The 19,245-nt window shown below is 35.3% G+C and overlaps 1 protein-coding gene across 8 annotated transcripts in view; it reads left to right on the top strand.

Annotated features, from left to right (window-relative positions):
* The window catches only part of NCOA2 (nuclear receptor coactivator 2), a 131,424-nt gene that overhangs the window by 63,160 nt on the left and 49,019 nt on the right, over window positions 1-19,245 (top strand). For all 8 annotated transcript variants that reach the window (XM_087706954.1, XM_087706959.1, XM_087706960.1 and 5 more), the window contains 2 exons: window positions 8,920-9,024; window positions 10,920-11,092. In XM_087706954.1, coding sequence (XP_087563080.1) covers window positions 8,939-9,024; window positions 10,920-11,092 — 259 coding nt within the window. In that variant the 5' untranslated portion in view covers window positions 8,920-8,938. The remainder of the gene's footprint in view (window positions 1-8,919; window positions 9,025-10,919; window positions 11,093-19,245) is intronic.

Consider the following 19,245-nt stretch of genomic DNA (forward strand, 5'->3'; position numbering starts at 1 on the left):
ATGGTGAGCTTCTAGCAAGCAAAGTCCATGGGAAGATAGAAGGGAAGTGACAAGTTGCAGTGACATGATTTACATTTAACAACTGTAGATGATTTGCTTAACTACTGCAGCAGGAACTGATGTCATAAGTTACATGTATTAATGATGTGTCCATTTACAAACATGCAATAAAGTTTCCGGTCCCAATTGCATTTAGTAAGTGAAGACTGCTTATATTAAAGTGTTAGAGGTTTATTACATTTATTATTATTATTATTACACAATTGTATCACAGCGGCCAGTTGTTTTGCCGGATTTGGCATTGGTTACTAGTCGGGCCCCACCCAGGGGCCTAGGACGTCGTAACGTATTTTCTTAATATGCGTGCAGATCCAAGCAGTGCGGCTTTCTGCATTTGACTGATGGTGATTTTGTCAATTTTTAACTGTTTTAAATGTAATTCCAGTGCTTTTGGAATAGCACCCAGTGTGCCAATTACCACTGGAATTACCACTGCTGGTTTGTGCCATAGTCGTTGAATTTCGATTTTTAAGTCCTGGTATCTTGCGATTTTTTCATGTTCCTTCTCGGCGACCCTGCTATCACCTGGTATTGCGATGTCTATGATTGTGACCTTATTTTTCTCAACCAGTGTGATGTCTGGTGTATTATGCGCCAGTATTTTGTCGGTTTGTATACGGAAATCCCACAAGATCTTGACCATCTGATTTTCGGTGACTTTTTCAGGCTGATGTTCCCACCAGTTTTTTGCTGTTTTGATATTATAATTTTTGCACAAATTCCAATGGATCATTTGTGCTACTGAATTGTGCCGCAATTTATAATCAGTCTGCGCGATTTTTTTTACAGCAGCTGAGTATGTGATCAACAGTTTCATCAGCTTCTTTGCAAAGTCTGCATTTGGCATCATCAGAGGATTTTTCTATTTTGGCCTTAATGGCGTTTGTGCGGATAGATTGTTCTTGCGCAGCCAGGATTAGTGACTCTGTTTCTTTCTTTAATGTACCTGTTGTTAACCATAACCAAGTTTGTTCACTGTCCACTTTATCTTTTATTTTTTCCAGAAATTGGCCATGCAGTGCTTTGTTCTGCCAACTCTCCATTCTTGATTTTATCACATCTTTTCTGTATTCTTGTTTCGTCTGTTGGGCCTTCAGTAGATTTTTGTTCTTTACTTCGATTAATAGATGTTCTTGATTTTCTTTTAAATAATCAGCCAGTCCATGTTTTTCTTCTTCAACTGTTTGCTTCACTTGTAATAATCCTCTGCCACCTGATTTTCGGGGCAGATATAGTCTATCAGTATCACCACGTGGATGTAAACTGTAGTGCATTGTCATTAGTTTCCTGGTTTTTCGGTCCAAAAGGTCCAAATCAGCTTGTGTCCAATTAACTATACCAGCTGTGTATCTTATAACTGGTATTGCCCAGGTATTTATGGCCTTGATTGTATTTCCACCATTATTATTATTATTATTATTATTATTATTATTATTATTATTATTATTATTATTATTATTATTATACAATTGTATCACAGCGGTCAGTTGTTTCGCCGGATTTGGCATTGGTTACTAGTCGGGCCCCACCCAGGGGCCTAGGACATCGTAACGTATTTTCGCAATATGCGTGCAGATCCAAGCAGTGCGGCTTTTTGCATTTGACTGATTATTATTATTATTATTATTATTATTATTATTATTACTATTATTTATTAGTTTTGTATGCCGCCCACTCTCGGAAAACTCATAGGTCAAATAATAAATAAGAATGCATCCAAATTATTCTGTTTCAATTAAAATACAGTTGAAACTGTATTGTATAAGCAATGCTCTTTCCGTGACAATTTAGTAGCTGGTTGGTATTACCAAAAGATTCCCATCATGAAGGAGGATGTAGGTCACTGTATTGCTCAATTAATATTTCACCTAAGAGAAAAACACTGTGTTAGCTTAGGCAACATGGAGCAATCTTTTGAAAATGAAACTTCTTTATGTGGTATATACCTGGATGCTAGGATGTTAAAAACAGCAATCTACAATTGTAGTTCATCAAGTTAATAGTAATATGCAAATTTAATCAGTATGGTGTTATTTTTTATTTGATTAAGGGTATTGAACTTGTAATTAGCAGGCCAGAATGAACGTACAGTGTAAAACTCAAAATGTTGTAACTAAGATTTTTTTTAATGACCTACGATTGTTATAAATTAAAATGATCATCATTGTATTTCTAAAGAGTCATTTTAGCAAGATAATTTGCTGCTTACATAGCAGTATGATTTAATCTTTCTGGTATATAATTTACCTTTCCTATGACTCTATGTTTTGCTACACAGATAGTCAAGTGGAATATGGAGGTAGAGAACTTTAAATTCAATATGAACTGCTTGGCTTCTATAATCTATTATATACTGTGATATTATTTTAGTTGAATGATATTTAAAATTGATCTTCATTAAAATAATTATAATTATATTCTAACGGCACATTGCATCTGTGTTCAGTTTCATACTATATTTTGGGCACATCAGTTACAAGCATATAAAATCCATATTCTTCAATTCTGTTGTAGAAACCTTAAGTCCTTGATAGGCAATACAGTATACAAATGTATACGATGTACATTATTCCCACCTACCTTTTTACAGAACTACAAGTGTCTAGTTTTTTTTTATGACCACATATGTATGTGTGTATCAGGTACAAGAAATCAGGAGTCCAATTAGATTCAAACTGAGTACAAGTTTATTCCATGCTTACTCTAAAGAAGAGTCTGAATTATGAACCATAGGTCAAAGCAAATTGGTAGTTGATAAGAGTCATTGGAATTGAGGGACAGTTGGACTTAGATTTCCTGTGACATGAAGGGGCTCCAAACTGATGACACTTGACTTCTCCCAGCGAAAAGGGAGCTCCTCGAATAGACTGCATGTGGCCCTCCTGAGCTCCATTATCACTGGCAGAGGGACCGCAGGCTGGTCCTTCGCTGTTTCTAGGTCAGCCCCATGGCCCAGATCTAAGCATCCCGCAGGCAGAATCTGGCCCACGGGCCTTGAGTTTGACACCCCTGATTTATGTATTAAAAAATTCTCAGCCTAATGGCACTAGTCACACCAAAAATACTGCCCAGAACCCTAAAACGCCTTCTGATAGAGGACCTAAAATGAAGGAGGATTCATACCATTCATAGGGAAGAGAATTGTTTCTTTCTGGGTGTGTCTTTTATATTAATGTTACCGTTGATATTATTTTGTGGGTTTTATTTCTTGAATGTTAGCTACCCATAAGATTTGGAACTGAGAGGCATATAAAAATTAGTAAATAAATATTACAGTGAGAAACACTATACAATAATCTTTGTGGTGCCCTTTGCTTTTTAGCAAAAGATGTTCCATAATTTGGCTGTTGCTTTATTATAATTTTGAATAATGACGATCTTAATTAAATGAGTGATTTGTTACCCCAATGTCCCTATTACCTTCATTTTCCTCTATTTTAATAGTATTTAAGCTTGTTGCTATAATTGTTATGATTCAGTCAAGAAGCATCTTAATATCAGTTGCTGAATGATTTAATCAGAATCGGATTCTTGTACATTGCTTAAGGAAAGCAATTTTCTGTTTTAGTGTTACAAGCTTCACTTGCTATTTTGGAGCTTATTAGAGGGGCTTATTAGAGGTGGCTGACGTACTTTAATATGTAAACAGCTCAGTGAATAGCTATATTAGGAACCTTAGCATATATGAACACAGAAATTAGAAACCATTTTGTTCTACAGTATTGATGTCAGGCTAGAATTTTGTTGTTGTTGAATGCATATGTAGCTTTCAGCAGAAAATGAGTAGGTAAAATATACCAGAACTAAAGTTATCCATATTTGAAATGATTTTAAATATAACAAAGTGCAGATAGATGCTTATAAATACCATTATGATCATGAATATTAACCTTGCACCTGTGATAAAAAGTTCCTTTTGTACATTTATAGCTAATGTGTTTATTATATTATATTCCTATTGGCACCTCTTTGCTTTAAAGAAATGAACAATGTTGGCTTTCAAGAAGACATTGTAAGGTTATTCATTTTTCTAATATATTGCTTTAATGTTAATATGAAAACATAAAGTCTATAGTATATTGAAACAAATTAATAACAATTGAACAATTCAGTCCATTGTCAAGCTTCTGCTAACGTGGTAGTCAAATGTGGCCTGGAAGGATGAGGCATAGATAAAAGGGAACACTATTTCCCATTTGAAAGATCTATTCAGATTTCTTGGGTGTAATAAACATTACTTATCTATATACATGTGAAAGGTACTCAGGGGACAGTGGCATTGAAAAAAGTGACTTATGACCATTTTTCACAGTTCCAACCTTTGCAGCATCTCCATGATCATGTGATCAAAATTCAGATGTTTGCCAACTGGTTCATAATTATTACCCTTGTAACATCTCAGGGTCATGTGATCACCTTTTGCAATTTTTTGACAAACAAAGCCAATAGAGAAACCAGAGTCACTTAACAAGCGTGTTCCTAACTTACCAACTGCAATGATTCACTTGGCAACTCTGGCAAAAAGTGTTGTAAAATGGGGCAAAATTCACTTAACAAATGTCTCATTTAACAACAGACTTTTTTCCCCTCAATTGTGGTTGTAAGTTGAAGACTAACTGTATTGCTTTAAAATGGCTAACATGCGATGATGAGTCTTTTTAATATGTATCCACAGAAGACATACTACTAGTGAAGAGTTATATTCTCTGTCTATCATACCAGCTATAAACTATACAGTACTGGGAAAAGGCCTAAAAAAAGATATTTTAAGCTCTAGATTTGTGCACATGGAGGCAGGTGATCACTTGATACCAGGTCTTGATCTGAAGTTTTTAAATTGATCCAAAAGCAGACTAAGGTAGGAAAAATGATAAGGCTCCAGTTTAGAAAACCCAGTTCACATTTTCTAAACCCACTTATCAGCGTAAAGTATATTCTGAACTATCCTATCTGAAGTTTCCGGATTTCCAGTTCCATTGACAGTACATTAACAAAATGATAAACTCCCACTGAAATTAGAGGTGGGTTACTGCCGGTTTGGCCTGGTTCAGCCGAACCTGTAATGCCGCAGAGCAGCTGAGAGCGAACCGGTATGCTCGCCCATGTTCCATGTTTTTATGGCAAAAGGCTAATTGTGCACATGTGTACAGCATGCAGCGCCTGTGCAAGCCCCGACAATCAGATGGTTGTCACAGGGGTGGTGGATTGCGCACATGCGTGTATCACGAGTCAGGTGCATGCACGAGCGGAATGCATGCACGCACGATCAGCAAACCAGTAGTGAAGGTAAGTGCAACCCACCACTGACTGAGATAGCTTAAGTAAGAATAGCATCTCATTTAACCATATGTCAGACATTGGCAAATTTTGTACGCTTGTAGAACTAATGAATTCCATAGCCACTTATCTGAAATCTATATTATGATTATCCATACCTGAGTTTTGAAATTTTTGTATGCAATAAGCCTAATCAGATTCAGTTAAAATATAGCATATTTTAATTGTAGGTTTGCTTCATTTAATATATTTTATTTTTACCACTCAATTTTTTCAATGTGAACTCAGACATTCCATTGCATAAAACTTTTCAGTTATATGTTAGGGCTTTTTTCCCCTTCTGTTCAGTTCTCAAAGTTTGCCTGGACAGGTCTAAGGTCCCCACGGTTTTCTTGGCAAAAATTTTCAGAAGTGGTTTGGCATTGCCTCCTTCCATGTCTGACAGAAAGTGACTTAGCCCAAGGTCACCTAGCTGATTTTGTGCCTGGTAGGATTAGAACTCACAGTCTCCTGGTGTCTAGCCTGCTATCTTAATCACTAGACTAAACTGGCTTCACTAATATTTATCTAGAAAAATTTAAATCAGAAACACAAGTCAGTCTATAATTAGAGAACTAAGCTATTAACAGTGAAGGGTTTTTTCTTTCTATGAATAGCAAAACAATGTTTTTGGGAAATTATTTGCAAAATAATCATCCTGGGATATAAAGAGAAATGTACATATTATGATAGCAGGAACACATTATTAAATTATATAGACCATCTTATATGCTTATGCTTTTCATTAAAATATATTATGTTATGAATGGCACAATTCAAATGCAAATGAAGCATTTTAATAGTTGAATATTCCTTTGTCAAAAAAGCTGTTCATTTAATCATAATGAAATGTTTCATTTTACCTTTCTTTTTGTTTTATTATTTTTAAGAAACATTGAACTTATAAAACTGATGTTGAACTTCTCCACACAATATAGAAAAATAGGAAATAGGGCACAATTTATATAATGAAATAGAAATGTGTTGATGAGGCAGCTCCATTCTCTATACCAGGAATGGAAGATGATGAGTTGAGAATTTCCCTACTCTTATCTAGTTCATTGCAATAAAGAAATGTTGAATGTGTTTCACTTTTATTTATTTAATATTAAAAAAGGAAGGAGAAGGAAGACGCCTCTCTGTCTTACCCAGTTCTGTCTTTAGAGTTGTAACTGATTTACAAGTGCACTCAGTATAGTTCTTGGAAATAGCTTCTTGTTAGGAAATTTCATTTTTGTTGTTTATTTTTACAAAATTGTGCTCAAAGTCAGAACTGTGAAAGAATTTTACAGCTGACTCATCTAATCTGTTATGGTCTGTTAAAGTATTCAATACAACATAATTGTGGTCAGAATGGTGTCTGTAGAATACATTGTTTCTCCTTTAATTTGCACTGTGTAAATTGTGTTCCAAAACAACCATTCCCCAAGGCTATTTCTTTATAGAAGCAGTTTTCCAATCTAACTTTTTAACCAGGCCAACTATTGAAAGAGAGGAAGACATGTGATTGATTGTCCTAGTTAGGTGTGCCTTTAAAATCAATAGATTAACTCACTAATTGTACCTATTTTTGTCATTGGATTGGAGAATGACCAACATAAATTAATTCTTTAATATTCTGAAATAAAAATAGATTGTGTGCGTATTTACAAAGGAAACTGTTAAGACATATTAATTTGATTCAGCAACTTTGTACATCTGAAAACTGAAGAGAAAAATACTTAAAAGAGAAGAATATTTAAAGAATAATTATAAATAATGGCATTCAACAATTAAGATTGAGGATTAAAACTATAAGTGTATTTACGGTAATTACATTTTGTAACATTTGAATTTTAAAAAAACGAGATACCAGAAAACTAGATATGGACCATTAATCATTGTGGGTTTTTTGTTGCATTCATTTTTTTCTTTTATTTTGTAATACTGTTTTTCAACTTTCAAGTTTTTGTATTTTAATAAAGTGAGATTAGCAATAGGATTATCATTACTTATATTATATGCTCAATTTCAAGATGTTCTCATGCTACATGTATAGAGGATGTGGATAAGTGTATGCTGTCACTATTAAAGCAGAAACTTTTGTTTAGTTACTGATAACAAGGAGAGATTGGAAACAAGCTATGTTCTTTCCCCCAACATCTGGTGGAAGCTAGATTGTTCTCAATAACTGTAATTGCATCTTGAGAGCTTACCCAGATAACATTTTGTTTAATGTTCATGAAAAAAGATCTTATATTTCCTATTTTAACAGTCAGAGGAAAACTGACTTTTTAAAAACATTGAAAGCTTGCCCTTGTATCAGAAAAGAATATCAGTGCTACTAAGATATTTGGCAAAATCATATTTTTTCTTATATGCCTTATACATTCTTTACACTATTTTTGAATGTCTTATACTGTATATTTTAGTGCTGCTCTGTAGGCCATTACGTTTTATATTAAACCATTTTAATATAACTATTACACTCTGCTGACTTCTTTCATTGAGTAAATAGCAAATACCAAGTTTAGCCAATGCATCCTGTGGAGAATAATTGTAATGTGGTACTTGAATACTTCATGAAGTCAAGAATCAACAGAAACAAACATCTTAAACAAATGTTGTAAATGGTGGCATACACAATACGTATTCCCACTCCCTTGGGAATAAATCTCAATTATGTCCCTGATATTTTCCTCTAAAAAAAGTTTATAAAAATAAGAATTTTGTGGAGAGATTCTTTAGAACTGTGAAAATGAAGGTTCCACCACAAAACCGCGTTCGACTAAAGCGCGCTCGATGAAACCGCGTAGCTGACGTCATCACAGCGCGACAAAAAAAGCATGCTGTGAATGCTAAAGCTAAAATTAACCCCTAAACTTAAACCTAACCCCCCAACCTTAACCCTTAACCTAACACTAACCCTAAACCTAACCCTTAACCTAACGCTAAACCTAACCCTAACCCTTAACCTAACCCTAAACCTAACCCTAACCCTTAACCTAACCCTAAACCTAACCCTTACCTTAACTTGAATCGGCTTGCTTTCAAAGCGCTTTTTAAAGCGCCCTTTTTTCTCCGCGGTCGCTGTTGTCGCACTGCTGATGACGTCAGCGACACGGTTTAATCGGGCACGCTTTAGTGGAGCGCAGTTTTGTCGTGCCACGAAAATGAAAACACAAGATGATCTAAAATAGTAATAAATGATATCAAATTTTAACAAAATTTTATAATGAAATGTTTTCAGTTGAATATTGATCTGGCATCTGGTCATTGACAATCATAACAATTATCAAGTTTCAATAGTGCAGTTGTGGGTTAGGAAAGAGATGCAACTTGAAAGTTAGCAATTGGCAATGAAAATCTAATTTTAGCTTTAGGTTTCACATATTTAAAAGTCATTAATTAGTTTTAAAAACACTCTCATTCTTTGAATGCCTATTTGGGTTGACTTACACATGCACATACATGCCAGTATGTCTTCATATCCTGCTTGCTTGAAAAAATAATATGAATTAGAAAAATGATGCGTTTTTCTACTGACTTTTCTGTGTCTTTCAGTTGCTGATATGTGTTTAAGATGAGTGGGATTGGTGAAAATTCCTCTGACCCAGCTCGGGCAGAGTTGAGAAAACGTAAGGAATGTCCTGATCAACTTGGACCGAGGTTAGTTTGGATTTGAATGTGAAGTTAAGTCTGCATTTTCATGTTTCCAAAGCATTATTGCCTTGATATATAACAATTGATGTATAGATTCTCATCATAATACTTATTTGCTGAAGAGTTTGGCTTTTTTTTCTTTGTCCACCTGTGCAAAGTATAAAGTTGAGTGAATATTTTAAAAAGGAACAGGTCTTCAATAAATTAAATCTTCATTGTCTTGAACAGTGAGCAACTTCTTATAAAGCAAACAAATGTATGCAGGAGAGCTGTTTCCGAAGACACTGCAGGTAGTCTGTACAGTATTTCCCAGCTGAAAAGAAACAAAACTATTCAGTTTCACACCTTGAGTTTTGGTTTGCCTCCTAATCATTCCCCCATTGTTTGGAATGATTCAGCTTACTGTCTTAATACACATTGAAAGTAATTCAGTTAATTTTTCCCCCCTACTCTGCAAGCAGATCAGAGATATTGGAGAAAAAGAGATTTCAAGAAATACTGTAAGTTGTTTGCAGAGTGTGCCAAGGGTTGATTGTGTGCTCATTGCTTTTAATGGTAGAAGAGGAAACAACTTGATCTCTTTCAATCCTTTTCTCTCCAATGTCTTTGCTCTATAGTGGAGGTTGGGTGGGTGGGGAAAAAAAGAACTCAGGTCTTGTCAGGCTCAAAAAACCAAGACCCCACATGAAGTTCTAACTAAACTGATTTAATAGAATTCATGCCTAGGCATAGGAATCTATTCAACTAACAAGTTAACACTATTTTTGCAATAGCTAAGGATCAGTGGAATTCAAGAAGGAGTTGATTAGTATGTATGTGGCTACATAGAGACTCTAGTCTCATTTCTCTTTTGACTCTGCCCCAAGATCTGCCACTCCTAATCCTATATCACTACTTGTATAGCAATCACTGTAGCATGGACTTCTTACAATTATGTGGATTTCAACAGTAGGAATTCTCTGTCCTGATCATGTTGATTGGCTACCAAATTCTGGAAGGCAGTATTTATATAACCTATAGAGCCCAAGCTGTTCTAAAGTATTAATTGGTAGAAGTACTTTCTTATGTATCAAAAAAATACCTTATATGTTGCAGGCTAAAAATAAAGTATATGGACATTTATATTGTCTATTAATGTACATGCTGTATCTTTATGACTAGTTGTAAATATAAACTTGGGTATTAAAAGGGATAATTATGAGGCTGTAATAAAAAAAATAGTTTTAGAAATTGAGACATTATCCTTTTGTGCTGGTAATATCAATAAATTAAATTTGCTGGCTAACTAATTAGAATCCAGAACAGGATTACAGGTAGTCCTTCCTTAATTACCCTAATTTACATCAGTAAATGATGCAGTCATTAAGTGAAGCATCACATGGTTGCATAGTTAGCAATAGCAGTTTCAGTTGTCCTGATTGTAATTGTTAGATAAAGTCAGCATTGTTGTTAGGCCAATGCCTCACATTTCTGCCCTGCTGTATTCACCTCAACTTTAACGGTACCCACCTACTTAACTCTCTCTGCATCTCAGTCCTTTTGGCCACCCTGTGTTCTGCTGACTACTCCTGCCAGCCTCAGCTAAACTTCTTCCTCTTTTTCCTGCTGCTGATAAGGCATGCTGATCACTTTGGCTGGTGAGGATTGGAGAAGGAAACAGTTAAAACTCTGAAGTGCCCTACTATAGTTTCATTGTAATCCACATCTGGAGTACTGTGTTCTGCAATAAGCAAATAGTTTTGTATCTAATTTTCTACAAATAGTACTGCTTTTTGTAAAAAATGGAATATCTTTACAAGATATTCATTTATTAATGGATTAATTTTTCCTGTATTTTGCTACTCTGATTAAAACTACTCTTTAATCAAAGACTCTTTAATAACTTTAAAACTTTCTTCCAGTCCTAAAAGAAGCACTGAAAAGCGTAATCGTGAACAAGAGAATAAGTATATAGAAGAGCTTGCAGAGCTGATTTTTGCTAATTTTAATGATATTGACAACTTTAACTTCAAACCTGACAAATGTGCAATCTTGAAAGAAACTGTGAAACAGATTCGTCAAATAAAAGAACAAGGTAGGGAAATGGTTTTAAGCATCTTGCTCTGTGTGTGTGTGTGTGTGTGTGTGTTTCTATCAAAACTTGGGTTACCTTAGTATCTCCTACTTGAAATTGTTAAGCTCACGAAATATGTTTTCATCCAACAGTGTTGAATTCTATAGAAATTAAACTGAATAAAAAGTAATCAGCAGATTGAATCTTCAAAATAATCTTAGAAGATTGGTTTAATAATGTCATTGCCACACAAATGTTTTATAGCATCTTACAGCATTGTACAATTATCCCATTATTGATTTATCAGTAGTCAATAGACCCTAGGTGACATAATACCCTGTTATAAGTCACTGTTATAAAAATATGCTTCATTTAGAATGAAGGGACAGATCTTAAAATATTTCATAAATTAGGAAACTTAGAAAATTAATATGTTAATATTCTTAAATTATCTTTTACAGTCAAATCTCTTGAGGCACAGTAGACCTGAAAACCTTTGTTCAAATTCTTCTAACCAGAAACTATGAGATTTATTGCAGAAATATCTGTATTGCATTAAATTCAAAGGAGTTTCCCGGAATGATTAGAAATAGATATGTACAACTTAGATGTGATACAAATATATATATAAAGTACAAAAAGAATACATACCACAGCAACAATAATTTTGACAATGTGTGTGCATGGGTGAAAGAGGGAGAAGAAAAGAGGGGCCTGCTTGGCTGTAGTGGTTAAAAAAGGCTAACACAAGTCTAGGCCACAAAAAGATAATAAAAATTATTAGTGTGGTGTTGATACCTTATTGGCCTCTTAAAATGTGTTATAGCTAATTTCTGAAATCATCCAGGGCTTTATAATATAATTTTTATTAAAAAATATTTAAGTATGAAAAATGTTCATTTTCTTTAGTGAAAATTGAAATGTAAAATAACTTGTTAGGTAGTTATAAATATGAATTTAACAGAATAGCAGAATTGGAAGGGACCTTGGAGGTCTTCTAGTCCAACCTCCTCCCCAGGCAGAAACACTATACCATTTCAGACAAATAGTTAGCCAATCTCTTCTTTAAACCTCCAGTGTTGGAGCATCTGCAACATCTGGATGCAAGTTTTTCAGTTTCAGAATACTGAGATGCCTCATATTCATTGTTGAAACTGCTTTCTTTCAAAATATTCTAAACCACTATAGCAATCAGATTTGCCAGGATATGGAAAAGCTATAGGATTAATCCTCAAATTAAGTTAAATGATGGAAATAATTTAGTGAAATTGAAATCTTAGTACATATTTTAATAAGTGTATTTATTCTGAACAGGAATATTCAATGAAAGATTTGGAAATTTACTAGTAAACAGTTTAAGAATAAGTGGAATTAACAACTGACATATATGCCACTGTGTTGTAGTAGTTAAAGTGCTGAACAGGATTGGGGAAATCCAAATTTGTTTATCATGTTTAGATTTCACATGGTTAAACCAGCATATGGTAGTTATTGACTTAAATCCAAAAGCATAAATAAATTTTAACAAGCATGAAAATATATGACAACATCATAATTACAGGGTGTCTTCAAGTTACAACCATTCATTTATTGACCATTTAAAACAGGGGTGTCAAACTGAAGGCCTGGGGGCCAGATACAGCCAGCGAGGTGCTTAGATCTGGCACACAGGAAACAGGAAAGGACCGGCTGGCAGAGGATTGCAGGAGGCCGTCACAGTTGAAAATAGAGCTTGCAGTGGCCATGGGTGGCAGTCCCAAGCTCCGTTTTCATTGGCAAAGGATTGCAGGAGCCCATCACAGCTGAAAACGAGCTTGGGAACCTGTTTTCCTGGCAGAGCGCTCAGGCCACTATAGGCGCCCCCAACATGAGTGACATCAAGGTGGCCATGCCCATCCCAGCCCCCTGAGGTCAAACACAACCCTGATGCGACCCTCAATGAAATTGAGTTTGACATCCCTGATTTAAAGGAATAGCAGCACTAAATGAAATACACTTAGTGCGGGTTCCTGAACTGATGGCCATTTCAATGTGCCTGCAGTCACATGAACATTTGACAGCCGTTTTGCATTTACAATTTCAAGGACACTTCAGTTCTCGCCACCCACCTATTTTTCCCCATCTCTGCCTTTTTTATGCCCTGCACCACAGCTCTCCTCATAGGCATAGCTACGGCTGCCCTAGTAGAAGTCTAAAACCTTTAGCACTCTTGTCAGCCTTCCCAAGTAAGCCAAACTGAAATGAACCAAATGAACTATTCCTACTTTATGATAAGGTTATATTAAAAACTATTACAAGTCTGATAGTATAAATCTGCCACAGCCTGAGATGCTATAGAGGTTATTTTCTTAGTTTCACTCTCTGGTCTTTATGCAACTTTGGTCCATGCCGTCTCGTGTCTCAGCAGCATCTCTTCCCAAATCACACCCACATACCATTACAAGCATAACCAGCTGCCATCATCACCCCCAAGTCTCTACTTCTGCTCCTGCTAAATCACTGGCAAGGAAAACCATCTCAAGACTCATGCCATGGCCAGCCACCACAGTGGGACAGCACAAATCCCTGGCCACCCCAACTTTTGCCAGCCCTACCAACCTCACTTCTATTAGCCTGTCAACTTTATGCCCTGTGATGCTTTAGTAGACTTCTGAGGCCTTTTAAAGCCTTGTAAAAAGGCTGTGCCAACTGTTTTCCAAACCATCTGTAGGAGAAACACAGGGAAGATTAGCTGGAGGTGGCAAACCCTGGCAGGGCCAAAAAAATGCAGAGCAGCAAGGCTAACAGAGGCAGTGGAATGCAAGGTGGCCAAAAATGCAGAGATGGGAGCGGGAAGATAGATAGGTTGAGGGAAGGTCAAGAAGAAGCCGTCCCTTACCTTACTGAGGCTCTAAGCTGCCAGGGCTCAAGCCAGGAATGCTTTGGATTGGAGTGGTCCTCACCTAACAGTTGATGGGGTTCAGTTAATGATGGTAACAGAGCATGCCGGGATTGAGAGTGATTAATTTTAAAAAGTCATTATCTGTTACAGCTGCAATGTGTTTCTGGAACTTACGTATTTTTGATTTTTCACAGTCACTATTTCTAGGATATAAATTGGATATTCTTTTCCAAATGGAAATATTTTCCCATTTCTGCTTCTGTAGCTGGGAATGGATACTCCATTAATTTCCATTAATTTCCATTAATACATGACTATATTAGTCTAGCCATTTATTTTATTGTTTATAAGCTGTTCTTTTCCTATTTTAAATAGTTTGTAGTTCTTCAGGTATCCAGATTAAATTTAGTTTCCATTCAGTAAGAATTTGACAGTAGGATGAATTATCTTATATATGTCCCTTTGTTCTTTGATAACATGCACATTAAATATAAATTATCTATGCCCATGATGGCAAACCTATGCCACACATGTTGCCTGGCACACCCGGCTTTGGCTGTTTGTCTTTCAGGTTTCTGGCTCGCATGTGGGTGCAACAATCAGCTGTCCTTCATGAGCATGGCAGTGCCGAAAACCAGCCTGTGCATGCATGCCAGCCAGCTGATTGTTGGGTGCGCTAGAACCCAGAAGTTCAGCTTTTCCGGAGCACAGCCCCGACGAGCACACTGAAAAGTTTGGCTTTTCCGGAGCACAATTCCTTCGCAAGTGCGGCAATGCCAAAAACTAGTCTGTGCAGGTGCTAGAGCCAGCCGATTGTCATGTGCGCTATAACCCGGAAATTCAGCTTTTCCAGAGCATGGCCCCAACAAGCACACGTGCACACATGTTTCATTTCCACAAGACGAAAAGGTTTGCCATCACTGATCTATGCTATATCTACCCAAAACAACCAACAGAATAAAACATAAAAATCAATTGTTATTAATGTTTTGTAATAAACAGGTAGTCTTTGAATTACAACCATTCATTTAGTGACCATTTGACATTATGACAAAACTGAAAAAAGTGACTTATGACCATTTGTCACACTTATAACCATTGCACATACCCATGGTCACTTGATCAAAATTTGGCAACCGATTCATTTATATGATGGTTGCAGTGTCCCAGAATCACCTTTTGTGATCACCTGACAAGCAAAGTCAATGGGGAAACCAGATTTATTTAACAACTGTGTTATTAAGTTAACAATTGCATTGACTCACTTAACAACTGTGGCAAGAATGGTGGGGGGGGAGAATGGGACAAAATTCACTTAACAAATGTCTCACTTAGCACATAAATGTTTGGCTGAGATGTGATGATTCAAGGATTATCTGTAATTTTAAATTCAAAAATATAAACCAAAATATATATTAAAATGTAATTCAGGCAACATGAAAGTAAATTTAGAACCACAACAATAACAACATCAGTGAATCTGCACATGAGCCATAAAAATATTCATTAAAAACCAGTCAAAATTTATTTCAAACTTTTTTAAATATGCCAAGAGAATTTTCTTGGGACAAAGTTCATAAAAGTATGGCCACAAACTTAAGATGGCTTTGTCAGAAGTGCCCAACTGTCTAACTGATTTTTAAAATGAGCCAGTGAGAAGTGATTCCTATTCTGGCGTGACTGTAATATGCGCCTTCGTTACTGTAATATGTGTCAGATGCTGCTTCATTTAATAATCAGGAAAGAAACCGCTCAACTCCATTTGTTTGAAATTAAGTGTACTTTTACTAATTACAAACGAATAGTAGCGAAGCTAAGCTGAATCTGGTTAATTAGGCACGAAAGCAAAGAATATCATGTATAGTTCAATCCCCTCCCCTTGGCATCCTAGTCCATAGTCCAATTATAATTCACCCAACTGTCAGGTGGGAGATATCTTCAAAAAACATCACCAGGGTGGAATGCTGGACAGTTAACCTTGGTGGGAAACTCCCTTCCTCCACATGCGCAATGAGGTGGTCAGGCCAGCGTCTAGAATCTTTCTCCAGCACATAATGATTCCCCTCCCAAATACCATGCCCCCCACCTCCGTTTCAATGGCAGCCAAAGCAGCAGCAAAGCAGAGGCTGACAATATGACTTTGTTATTAGACATCACTTAAGACTTTAAAAGATATATCCATAGTCCATGAAACATGTCTCCATTTGCTGCCTGCCAATTGATTGTTGAAGCTCTGATTGCCTGGGACCCTGTTCAGGATTGGCTGTTTTAATATTCTGTGATGGGAAGAGCAAGTTAATGACCTGCACTTAGGGAAGAGCTCAGGAGGTGAAATGGTGATTCAACACTGGTAGTATGGCCAGGTTTTGGTGTTTTCTGTGCTATTTTTGTTTCTAACTGCCAAAAAAAATCTGGACATATTATATAGTTTCTAAATGTTCCCTTCTTTATAAATAGCAGAAAACTATATATTTGCTTTTATCAAAAGTCAGCAATGTGGTTCAGGCTGCAACAAAGTGAGGAACAACATGTAACCTTAGGGAAGCAAATTGTATATTTTATTCAAAAATGGCCATAGCTGATAATATACTTGGTAATATACTACATATTGTATATTTGTATAGTGTAATATGCCTTTGCGTAAAGAATATCCTGCGTAGGGACTTGTCCAGAGAGAAATGTTATCCTTTTAAGAAATTGAAAATGAATTTAATTCTACATACCCTGTTTCCCCGAAAATAGGACCTCCCCGGATAATAAGCCTTCCTAGAACATAGCAGTGGTCATGAGGTGACCACGCTTGCCGCCTCCTGCACCTCAAAAATAATAAGATCTCTCCAAAAATAAGGCCAAGCGCTTATTTCAGGGGTCAAAAGAAAATAAGACCCTGTCTTATTTTCAGGGAAACACTAGTTTAACACTATCATGAGCCCTTGTGGCGCAGTGGATAGAATGCAGAATTGCAGGCTATCTCTGCCCACACCCAGGAGTTTGATCCTGACTGGCTCAAGGTTGACTCGGCCTTCCATCCTTTCGAGGTTGGTAAATAAGTACCCAGATTGTTGGAAGCAATATGCTGACTGTAGACAGTTTATAGAGTGAGAAAAGCACTGTGGCACTTTATATAAATCCAAATGCTACGTCTATTGCTTTGAGAATAGGAAGTGTAAGTCTGCACACGATACGTAAACATCCATAATATAAGAATTAAAATATATAAAAAGCAATGCTAGTAATTTAATCCAATATAAAGACTCCTATCATCAGAATTCTTTATCATCTTCAGAAGAACTCATATCTGCCATTATGGAGTAATGGCTCCTCTTGGTCTCAACCCCTCTAATTTCATAGTATATCACTTAATTTGCAAGCAATGTAGGTATCATTTAGGTAATGCAAAATCACAGTTTCTGTTCTAGCAGTAGTAGAATGAAATGTTCCTGTTGGTATGTTCAGTTAGATTTGTAAGTGTGAAATTGCAAGTGATTTTGCTAATATAGCTAGATTGTATAACCTGGAGACTGATTGTTATTGTAGTTACTTGAATGATGTTTTCTCTTTTTTGACCTTCCTTGAAAGTAAGTATAGGGTTCAAGATAAATGTAATCTTATTTCCACTTTTACTGAGATCTGTTGTTTTCTTGCCTAGCAACTTAATTTAAGGCATTTTAAGGTTATGTGTGATACAGTTAAAAGGTAATGCTAAAACTTTAATGCATGCATATAAATTTGCATGTGTTTTAAAAACTATTTTTAAAATAGGTTTGTTTAATTTCATTTTTGCTAGTATAGTAAATAATAATTTCTATCATTTCTGTGACTTGTTGAAAAATATTTCTTGAGTTCTGCAGAAGAGAACTGAGAAATATAGAGTAAATATAATTATTGTTTTATTCAGTATTATTAAAAAGAAATTCAATGCGTAAGTATTTGGCACAGATCTAAAAGATAATCTGATTTTCCTATTTCCATTATTCACTTCTTTATGAACTAAAACATAACCAAAAGGAAAAATTACAATAAATCCATAGAAGGTGACTAATATGATATTTGGATTTCTGACAGGTTTTTGTAATATCTTTTCTCAGAATGAACTGCTCATTTATTGGCCCATAACTACAGTATGTGTAATTGCATGAGTATTCCACCTTGATTTCAGATCATGAAAGAATGAGCAAATTGTTATACCTGTGAATAGATACAGTGAATTTCCGATACCTGTCTAAACCTCACACAACTATTTTCTTATTTGGCTTTTAAAATTATCTATGATAAGCAAAACAGACTTGCAAATTGATTCTTCATTACAGATCACAACAAATTATATATATATATATATATATATATATATATATATATATATATATATATATATATATATATGTGTGTGTGTGTGTGTGTGTGTGTGTGTGTGTGTGTGTGTGTGTGTGTGTGTGTGTGTGTGTGTGTGTGTGTGTGTGTGTGTTTTTGTGTGTGTGTGTGTATATATATATATATATACACACATATATATATACACATATATATATACATATATATATATATATATATATATATATATATATATATATATATATATATATATATATATATATATATATATATATATATATATATATATATATATATATATTTGCAGTGTACAGACCAATGTTCTGGAACTTTATACTGCATAAAATACGTATAGCTATAGTTACTAATAATTGTCAATGAATTGTTAGGAACACTTTTTTCATATGATAATACAATTTTAGCCCATGGTTTCTCATCGAGTGGTCTCATTACACAGTAAGCATGCTCAGTTCACTCAATAACAAATAATAACCTCACATTATTTCTCTAGCTCCATATTTTACATTACACTAAACTTCCAGATGTTGAGTAAGATAACTTAATTATCTGATAATCTATGCACAGAGATGATTAAGTAAATTATCCAGCATTAATACCAGTAATGGAACAACTTTCAGAGTGTGACGCTTTTCACAGATATTATACTAACATAAAATAAACTATATGCACATAGGTTGCACATACATTTGCACATTGATTAAAAGGACTGTCAGATTAGAAAATGTACAATCTATGCAAATATTTTGCTCCCCTTTATCTTTAAGATTAGCTATGTAACACCAGTCTAGAATAAGAAGAATAGCAGATATGCACCTTAAGAACCAGAAGTTACAGGATCAAAGATATCTGCCACTAATGGTTTCTGGCAATGGCTTTTACTGATGTCGTAAGGCAACAGATTAGAGTTAAACAATAAGGCTGAAAATTGAATAAGGGTGCA

Source organism: Thamnophis sirtalis, unplaced genomic scaffold, assembly GCF_051295495.1.
Source record: "Thamnophis sirtalis isolate CommonGarterSnake01/CBP01778 unplaced genomic scaffold, rThaSir2_p1.2 scaffold_2, whole genome shotgun sequence".
Taxonomy (NCBI): domain Eukaryota; kingdom Metazoa; phylum Chordata; class Lepidosauria; order Squamata; family Natricidae; genus Thamnophis; species Thamnophis sirtalis.